Below are 10517 nucleotides of genomic sequence, written 5' to 3' on the forward strand. Positions count from 1 at the left end.
AGCCTTAGTCATAATTAAAGATATACAAATTAAAGCAACAATGATGCATCTTTTTTGCTGATTGATTAGCCCAAAACTGAGCAGCTTACATGATTGCTGTAGTGTGCTGAAATTCAGATTATGGGTGACATTGTGCATTCCTAGATGTTTATGAAACTATTTGGCAGTGTCTTCAGATCCTGAAGCACGTTACAAAGTAGGAGCTCTTCCTTGAAGCAGAACTGTGTGAGGGGCAGGGAAGGAGCTTGGGAAATCACCATTTTGCAGCCATTATCACAAGGACTGGGTTGCTAAATCTCTAGCAGAAGGGGAAAAGGAGATTTGATGAAGAACAGGATATTTTAATGGTATTAAAATGTCTCAACTGGGTGTGGTGGCTTACGCCTGTAATCCCAGCACTTGAGAGGCCAGAATGAGAGGATCACTTGAGCCAGGAGTTTGAGACAAGTCTGGGTAACATAGCAAGACTTCATCTCTACAAAGAAATAAAAAACTTAGCCAGGAGTGGTGGCACACGCCTATAGTCCCAGCTCCTCAGAAGACGGCAACAGAAAGATGCCTGAGCTCAGAAGATTGAAGCTGTGGTGAGCCATGATTGTGCTACTGCACTCCAGCTTGGGCAACAGAGTGAGAGCCTGGCTCAAAAAATAAAATAAAATGTCTCTTTGCAGATTGTGGCAAATGTTAAAAATTAGTGAATTGGGGCAAAGGGTATATGGGAGTTCTTGCAACTTTTCTCTAAGTTTCAATCTATTCCAAGATATATTTTAAATGTTCCCCTTTACCTAATCATCAGGGTTGGGGAATATTACTTTTAAAGTCGAAATATAAGCAATATTAATGAATATATTAATTGTGGAAAATATCTAATAGAGAAAATTTGGAAGCAGGTTGGAAATAGTGACTAAGAAAATTAAGGTACATGCACCAAACAGGTGTACCTTTCCACATGACAATCATAAAGGCTGTGCAGCCCTATAAAAAGATGCTCATAATATGATGTCAATTCCTTAAGGAAAAGAAATAGTAGTGTACCCTTTTATTTACAAATAAAGATATACTTATAAAAATACTAGACAAGAGTATGTAAATATGACAATATTAATTGTCCATTCCTCCTAAGCAGCATTATTGCATCCATATGGCAGGCACACTGATGATAGCCAAAGAACTGAGATAGTCATCTTGATGGCCTGTACAAGAACACGGGGGCTAGCTGTTATCCTGAAGATTGTGAACTGCTTTTAAACATGCTGCTGCTTTTTGGTGTTTCAGTTTGCTGCCATATGCAATTCGAAGTCTTGGATTTTACTTTTCTGGTCTTTTTGTTTTCGTATGTTTGTTTTTTGAGTCAGGGTCTCAAATGTTACTCAGACTGGAATTCAGTGGCATGATCACAGCTCACCATAGCCTCAGCCTCCTGAGCTCAGGTGAGCCTTCCATCTCAGCCTCGTGTGTAGCTGGGACTACAGCTGCACGCCACCATGTCTAGCTAATTTTTTTTATTTTTGTAGAGACGGGGTCTTGCTATGTTGCTTATGCTGTTCTCAAGCTCCTGGCCTCAAGCAGTCCTCTCACCTCAGCCTTCCAAAGTGCTGGAATTATAGGTGTGAGCCATTGTGTCCAGCTGTTTTTCATTTTTCTGTAGTTGATTTTCTGCTTCATTAAATCGCCTTTCCTATTTGACTCTCACTAGCCACTGCTAATTCTCAAGTATCTGGGGATCAATAGCAACAAAGCATATTTTATGGAGATCTTCAAAATTCAACTTGCATGTGACCATGGGGCACCCTGTCAAACTATCTTTGAGCTTAACCATTCCCTGGGTGAGGTATGAGATATTAGAGGCATTGTATTTTCCTTTGATTTTCATTCGTAGAATACTTAAAATTATGTCTTTTTTCCTTTTAAAATTTCAACCAGGGTCAGGCATAGTGGCTCATGCCTTTGGAAGGCTGAGGCAAGATTGCTTGAGCCTAAGAGTTCAAGACCAGCCTAGGCACAGTGAGGCCTTGTCTCTACAAAAAAAAATTTTGTTTAACTGCTGGGTGTGGTGGCTCTTGCGTGTACTCCCAACTACTCAGGAAGCTGAGGTGGAAGGATCGCGCCTGAGCCCAGGAAATTGAGACTGCAAGCCGGGCTCGGTGGCTCAGCCTGTAATCCCGCGCCTTTGGGAGGCTGAGGTGAGTGGATTGCCTGAGCCCGCGGGTTCGAGACCGGCCTGGGCAGCGAGACCTCATCTCTACAATAATTCAAAAAATCAGCCGGGCGTGGTAGCGCATGCCTGTGATTCTGGCTACTTGGAAGGCTGAGGCGGAAGGATCGCCGGAGCCCAGCAGGTCGAGGCTGCGGTGGCTGGGAGCGGCCACTGCACTCCAGTCTGGGCGACAGAGTGAGACTCCAACTCAAAAAAAAAAAAATTGAGACTGCAGTGAGCCGTGATTGTACCACTGCACTCCAGCCTGGGTGACAAAGTGAGACCCTGACAAGAAAGAAAAGAGAGACAGAGACAGTGAGAGAGAGAGAGAGAAAGATGAATCAGTGTTAACATTTTTATTTTCAAGTATCTGTAACTTTCATTTTGTAAGTCATGATTGAGTTTAGATCCAATATTTATTTATACTCTATTTCTTTGTTTATACTCTATTTATTTATTTGTTTATTCTAATTAGCTAAAGTCAAGGCTACAGTCAAGAGGCCTGAGTTCTAGTTCTCAGCCTGCTCCTGCCCCACAGTCTCTCTGGTAGCATCTGATGTGACCCTGTTACCCCTGGGTCAGATATTCTCACAGGCCTTTTCCTGTTCCATTTATAATCCTGTTATTCTGAGAGAAGGACTCATTCCTGCTGTCTCATTGAAGGTCATTAAAGCAGGTTCATTCAGTAGAGTCAACAGTAAGCTACATGGCAATGTTTAGAGCAAGGACATTTGATTTGTTTATAAGGTCCAGAAAGACTAGAAAACATTGAATTGTTTTCACTTCCACCCAAATAGAGCAGAATATAGGTGGAAAAAGTGCATCAGAACTATATCCTGGAAACAATAGTCTTAAGACAGTTATACCTAAAATCTAAACCATCCTAAAAACTTTTTTAAAGAACCCCCAAAACACACAAGTACTTGGAAATTAAATAGCATACTGCCGAATTACTTTTGGGTAAACACAGAAATCAAGAAATAAATTTTTAAAATTCCTGGGAACAAATGAAAACATATCAAAACCTCTGGGATACCATGAAAACAGTGTTGAGAGGGGAGTTTGTAGCATTACATACACATATCAAGAGAATAGAGAGATCACAAGTAAACAAACAGCCTAACATCACACCTAAGGGAGCTGGAAAGGCAAGGACAATTAAATCCTAATTTCAATAGAAAAATCCAGATTACTAAAATAAAGTCACAATTGCAGGAAATAGAAGACAAAAATATCATAGTAAGGATTAACAAGACAAAACAAAACTGGTTTTTTGAAAGGATAAATAAGATTGACAGACCTTGGCCAGATTGAGTAAAAAAAAAAAAAAGTTCAAATAAACAAATAAACAAAATTAGAAACAAAAAAACAACTGACCCCAAAGAAATTCAAAAAATTATCAGAGATTACTATGAATATCTGTATGCAAATAAATTAGAAAATCTACAGGAAATGGATGATTTCATGGCATCACACAACCTCCCAAGGTTGAAACAAGAAAAATTAAAACTCTAAACAGACCAATAACAATCCAGGAAATTGACTCAGTTATAAGAAACCTTCCTGCCAAAAAAAAGCCCTGGACCAGATAGTTTCTCAGCTGAATTCTACAAGACACAAAGAAGACCTGATACCAATCTTATTGAAAGTATTCCAGGCAATCAAGAAGGAAGGATTTCTGAATTCCCAGGTCATTCTATAAAGCTAATGTAATACTGATAGCCAAAAGTGGCAAAGACCCAACAAGGAAAGAGAATTGCAGGCCAATTTCCCTGATAAACAAATTTTCCTGATGCAAAAATTCTCAACAAGATTCTAGCATACCGTATCCAACAACACATTTCAAGGATTATCCATCATGATCAGGCAGGCTTCATTCCCGGGATACGGGGCTGGTTCAACATCACAAGTCTATAAACTTAATTCAGCACATTAACAGATATAAAACTAAAACCCACATGATTATCTCATTAGATGCCAAAAAAGCATTTGATAAAATCCAGCATCCCTTCTTGATAAAACCCTTGAACACCTAGGCATTGGAGGAACATTCCTCAAAACAATAAAAGCCATCTATGACAAACCTGCACCAACAGTTTGCTTAGTGGGCAGAAGCTGGAAACATTCCCCCTCAGAACTGGAACAAGGATGCCCACTCTCACCCCTCCTATTCAGCGTAGTCCTGGAAGTCCTAGCCAGAGCAATCAGGCAGGAGAAGGAAACCAGTGGTATCCAAATAGGAAAAAAGGATGACATGATTCTATACCTAGAAAACTCTGTAGATCAACACACAAAAGACAGTTGCATTTCTATACAACAACAAGCAAAGTGAGAACTAAATAAAAAACATAATTCCATTCATAATAGCCACCAAAAAATGAAATACCTTGGCATCCACCTAACCAAAGAAGTGAGAGACCGTTATAATGAGAACTACAAAACACTGCTTACAGAAATCAAGGTTGATACAAACAAATGGAAAAACATCCCATGCTTGTGGACTGGAAGAATCAATATTGTCAAGATGTCCATCCTACCCAAGGCAATCTGTAGATTCAATGCAATCCCTATCAAACTGCAGGCATCATTTTTCACAGACCTAGAAAAGACAATACAGAAATTCATAAGGAAACAAAAAAGAGCACAAATAGCTACAGCAATCCTCAGCAAGGTATCATACTTCCAGACTTCAAACTTTATTACTAGGCTACAGTAACCAAGACAACATGGTACAGGAATAGGCACATAGACCAATGGAATAGGACAGAGAATCCAGAAATAAAAACACAATCCCCCAACTAACTTATCTTCAACAAGACCAACAATAACAACATTTATTATTGTTCGTTATATAAAATAAACATTTTCCTGCATGTCTTGCCACATGCAGAAAAATGAAACTGGACCCCTACCTATCACCATATACAAAAATGTACTCAATATGGGTAATGGGAAACCTCAAACTATAAGAATCTCAGAAGAAAACATAGGGACTACCTACCCCCCTGGACACTGGAGTAGGCAATGAATTTATGGTCAAGTCCTCAAAAGCAAATGCAGCAAAAGATAGGTGGGACCTTATCAAACTGAAAACTTTTTGCATAGCAAAAGAAACCATCAAGAGAGTAGAGAGACAACTCATGGAATGGGAAGAAATATTTGCAAGCTATGCATCCGACAAAGGCCTAACATCCAGAATCTAAAAGGAATTGAAAAAGAAAAAAAAAACAACCCTATTAAAAAGTGGGCAAAGAACATGAACAGACAGACATTTCTCAAAGGAAGACATACAAGCAGCCAACAAACACATGAAAAAATACTCGGCCTCATTAATCAGAGAAATGAAAATCAAAACTACAATGATATACCACCTACCACCAGTAAGGATGGCTATCATTAATAAGTCAAAAGAACAGGTGCTGGCACAGATGCAGAGAAAATGGGATGCTCCTGCACTGTTGGTGGGAATGTAAGCTAGTTCAACTTTTGTGGAAAGCAGCATGGTGTTTTCTCAGAGAACTAAAAATTGAACTTCCATATGATCCAGCAATCCTCCTTCTGGGAATATACCCTGAGGAACATAAATTGCTCTACCAAAAAGACACCTGCACACATGTTTATTGCCACACTATTCACAATAGCAAAAACATGAAACTAACCCAGATGCCCATTGAAAATGGACTGGATAAAGAAAATATGGTACAGTATACACAACGGGCTATTATGCCACCATAAAGAACAAAATCATGTCCTTTGTAGCAACTTGGATGCAACTGGAGACCATCATTCTAAGTGAACTACCACAGAAACAAAGATCTGGATACTTTATGGTCTCACTCATAAGCGGCCCTGATCACTGGTCACATGAGCACAAGGGAGGGATCGGCAGACACTGGACACTGCTAGGAGAGGAAGGCAGGAGGAGGGGGCAAGGCACGTGACAACTCACTGGATACAATGTCCACTATCACGGGGAGAGAAGGCCAGCTAGAAGCCCAAATTTCACCTGCATGCAACCTACTTATGTAGTAGATCCCTACTTGTACCCCATAACTCTAAAATAAAAATTTTTAAATTATTTTTAAAAAGTAAAACTGAAATGACCTTTGGAAAAAAAAAAACTTTACCAAACTTGGGGAGACTTGGTAACTGGGTCATATCCTTTGTCTCTGAGATTTTAAATCTTTACTCACGTTGGCTGAACGCAGGTTTTGTGTCTCACCTTTTACACGTGAGCCTGTTTTCACCCTAAAATGCTTGTGCCTCCACAGGTGGGCTCCGTGGTGGCTGTAGGCTGGATCCGCTCCCGCAAGGCTGTTGACTGGCGCCTCTTCCGGAACATCTTTGTGGCCTGGTTCGTGACCGTCCCCGTGGCTGGATTGTTCAGTGCTGCTATCATGGCCCTACTCATGTACGGGATCCTTCCCTACGTGTGACCTCTCTTCTGCCGGCGTACACAGCTGAAGGGATGGACTGGTGGCGTGCTCTGTTACACGCACCTCTGGCTGCAGCTCTCCCACCAGCCCTGCACACCTGTGGGTCCCATTCCACGCTCGCCGGCTGCGGAGACCCAGCTTCAGAGCTAACCTAACTACTGTACATAACAATATGTATTAAGCCGGTATCGTGGTGAATAATGTGGTGCAGTTACTTATATATTAAGTATATATTGTATACATAGAATAGGTAGCACTATTTCGAACGTAGTCGAATGGGAGTGGAGATCATTGCCTAGAATTCAATATTCAGTAAATCTTGTACATAACAATGTCAGTGGCAAACTCTCAGAGCCTTTGAAAAGGAAGATGTGGATTGGAAAATGTTTTTTTCCATACCTGATTTTTCCCTTCTAATATACTGTAAGCTAAATGAGACATGGGCCCGGCCACAGAGACCTGGGAGGCATAGGGCGACTGGCTCAGGATGCCGGGCAGGAGTTCACAAGTGCTTTCATAAAGAGCTTGTTCAAATACTGTATGGATTATCATGTAATATATCAGCATTGCTTTTGTAAATACTTAAAAGTGTAATTTTTTAATGGTGTGCTTCCCTTATACTTTTTTGATCAGAGAATTTTGGAAAGTACCAAAGAAGCAGGGGAACGTTTGCCAGTATTATATTTTCTATGTTGTCTGTCTCCCCCTCACTGTCCTACTGTCCGTGGAGCAGCGCGTGGTGGCACATCACCCAGCATGCACCACGCTGCAGCCTCAGCCACCAGCACCACCGCCACCGCATGCTGGGTCCCAGTCAGCCCTGCAGTGGCCTTTCTTCGTCATCTGCTCAGAGAATGATCAGTGCGAGGCCATGCGGTTGAGCACCGCATATCAAGTCCAGTGTTGGTTTTCATCCCAGTCTTCCTGCAGCCCGAAGAAGGAAGCCTCGTCAACATGTTGACGCAGATGAGGCTTTTTACATGCTTCAACACTGGAGAGATTCGGGGGGAGTGGGGGTGGACTGTTAGAAAATACACTGGATGTGTGTGTGTCCCCAAGGCCCTCCCTGAGCTGGACATGCTGACGCTCCATCACCCATTCACGCGGGAGGGAGGAAGTGCGACTAATGATAGAGCCTGAACTATGGAAATGCTGCTAAAATTTTTATATTGACAAACATTTTCTTGGTACTTCATTGTGATTTTTCATTAATCAACCATATTAAATTTATAATAAAAAATGCCCTTCAAAAGGTGCCTCCAGAGTCTTTTTCTAAATATCGACATACTGTTTTCTTTCAGAGTTTCCACAAAAATCAAAGCCATAATTTGGTCACTTGTATTTTCCAAATACCTTTTATTGCTTTTTCTCATTTTGCTACAACATATTTGTGCAGAAAATACACAAAAAATGGAAAGAATGACCCCATACCCAACATGCAAACCTCTACACTGCCAATGCATGGCGCTGAATCCCTCACTAGCGAAGTGCCTGCCAGAGAGCTTGTCCTCAGTGGGACTTCTGCAAGAGGGGCTGGTGCATCCATGCCAAGCCTTCCCACTTTCCAAGTTCCCAGACTTCGGGGTGCTTGGTTGAGTCGGTTTGGATGTCAGGGCTAAGGGCCCAGCAGGAAGGGGCAGATCCCACCCTTGGCTTGAGCGGCCAGAAACAGTGATGTGGAGTCTCTGGAGCCCCCAGGTCCCCCAAGGGAGGCCCAACCCTCGGCAGCAGTGGGGCACAGCTGACTCCCTCCACAGTGGGGAGGGGACTGCGGAGGAAAGCTGGCCAGGTGCAAAGTGCATTGCCACAAGGAGACCCTGCTGCCCTCTCCATTCTTTTTTTTTTTTTTTTGAGTTGGAGTCTCACTCTGTCACCCAGGTTGGAGTGCAGCAGCATGCTCATGGCCACCCCAGTGTCAACCTGATAGGCTCCAGTGAGCCTTCCGCCTCAGCCTTCCACATAGCTGGAACTACAGGCACGCAGTGCCACGCCCGGCTAATTTTTTATTTATTGTAGAGACGAGATCTTGCCAAGTTGCCTGGGCTGGTCTTGAGCCTGTGGGCTCAGGCAATCCACTCGCCTCAGCCTCCCAAAGTGCTGAGATTACAGGCTGAGTCAGTGAGCCCAGCTCTCTCCATTCTTAAAATAGCACCTTAAACCTTACGCTTTCCTATAAGGAAAAAGTTCATTGTCTTCCTTGATTTACTTATAAGAAAAATAGCATAACACCAGGCAAATGAACGCTGGGCAGACCAAACAACCTGCTGGACTCAGGCAGACACCTAGCTTGCAGCCTGCGCCTTGAGAAACTGCGTCCCATGTGTGAGAGGGGCAGAGTCACACATGCAGCATTCCCATGACTGAGCCCTGGACCTCAGCAGCACAGAGGCCTTGCCTCTGCACCCCTTCCCCACCTATTATCTGACTGACAGCCACTTGGCCAGCCCATCCTTCAGAGGGAGGAGAGAGCTCCCACAAGTCCTTCTCACCGGCCTCCCCCTGGAGTGGTACCCCACATTCACTGTGCAGCAGACTCCTGTGGGTGGCCAAGGAGGTGGCCATCAGGTCCAATATCTCAGTGCCAAGGAAGGCAAAGGGCTGATCTGCTCGTCTGAGCATGGACCCTCCTGGCGTGGAGACCCTGGCAAGGGCTCTGCTATCCCAGGCCACCAGCCAGCGTGCCCTGAGTCTCCTTGGAGCTCACTGACCTCTTGCTCCCCCTGGCTTCCTGCAAGACTGTTCATCAGGGCCCTTTACTGTGCATCAGAGCAGTGTCTGGGGTCAACAGGACACAGGTCTCTTTGAGGAAGGGCCCTGGCAATGTGGCTCCTTTCCTCACGCCTGGGCTCCCCTGAGGGGCAGTTGGGAAGCTGTTAGATGACAGCACAAACTGTCAGGAGTCAGAGTTCCTGAAGCAATGCTCTTTGACCTCATTTTCTGCCTTTCAAGAGGAAATGAACTTTTGAGCAACTATCTAAACACATGTATTCATTTTTGACAGGGTAATTTTTTTGTCAGAGTCTCACCCTCTTACCCAGGCTGGAGTGCAGTGGCATGAGCACAGCCTCCACCTCCTGGGCTCAGGCGATCCTTCTACCTCAGCCTCCTGAGTAGCTTGTTACTACAGGCACACACCATCACCCCTGGCTAATATCTTTATTTTTTTATTTTTTGTAGAGTTGAGGTTGCCCAGGCTGGTCTCCAACTTCTGGGCTCAAGCAGTGCTCCCACCTAGGCCTCCCGAAGTGTAGGGATTACACACATCACCACACCTGGCCTCAACAGGGTAATTTTAAAAATAAGTCCTTCCCACTTATAAGAAGCTGCTAAGTTCTTAAGATGCAAAAACTTAAGACCATGATGGTTCAGAAAATGAAGGATGAAGCTCTCTGACATCACTGGTTTACTTGATGACAGCAAGACTGGAAAGGTAACCTCAGGAGCTGGAGTACTGGACTTCTAAGGCCTAGGATGAAGCTGTCCCATACTCTGTTCACCCACTTGAATCACCTTGGGCCCCTTCTGGGGAACAGTGAGACCATCTCACGAGAGTATGAGGAATGCAGGGGGCGTGAGACAGGGGCCACTCCCAGGGAACAGAGGTTCCCCAAATATTTTAAGTGTGTTTCCCTTGGGAGAGTCATTACTGCCACTTCGCTTTTTCAAGGCTGACCACCCGGGGGGATGGCTCTGAGGAGAGCATCACAGTGGATGATGGAAAAAAGGAACAGAAAAAAAAGCCATTAGTAAACAAGAGACAAAGACTGAAAGAAAAGAGAATGGATTGTCCGCATGCTCGATGGGGGACTGGGAAGACCCAAAGTGTGTGGTTTAGTAAATGGGCAACATCACCCTGTTCTTGGATTGGTACCATCTTAAATATT

General features: G+C 43.6%; 1 protein-coding gene across 3 annotated transcripts in view; it reads left to right on the forward strand.

Moving 5' to 3' along the window:
• SLC20A2 (solute carrier family 20 member 2) overlaps positions 1 to 7343 on the forward strand; it is a 93127-nt gene extending 85784 nt beyond the window's left edge. For all 3 annotated transcript variants that reach the window (XM_008054994.1, XM_021710883.1, XM_008054993.2), the window contains one exon: positions 6469 to 7343. In XM_008054994.1, coding sequence (XP_008053185.1) covers positions 6469 to 6633 — 165 coding nt within the window. In that variant the 3' untranslated portion in view covers positions 6634 to 7343. The remainder of the gene's footprint in view (positions 1 to 6468) is intronic.
• The last annotated feature ends 3174 nt before the right edge of the window (positions 7344 to 10517 follow it).

This window comes from Carlito syrichta, unplaced genomic scaffold, assembly GCF_000164805.1.
Source record: "Carlito syrichta isolate Samal-C Ts95f unplaced genomic scaffold, Tarsius_syrichta-2.0.1 Scaffold301626, whole genome shotgun sequence".
NCBI classification, from domain to species: domain Eukaryota; kingdom Metazoa; phylum Chordata; class Mammalia; order Primates; family Tarsiidae; genus Carlito; species Carlito syrichta.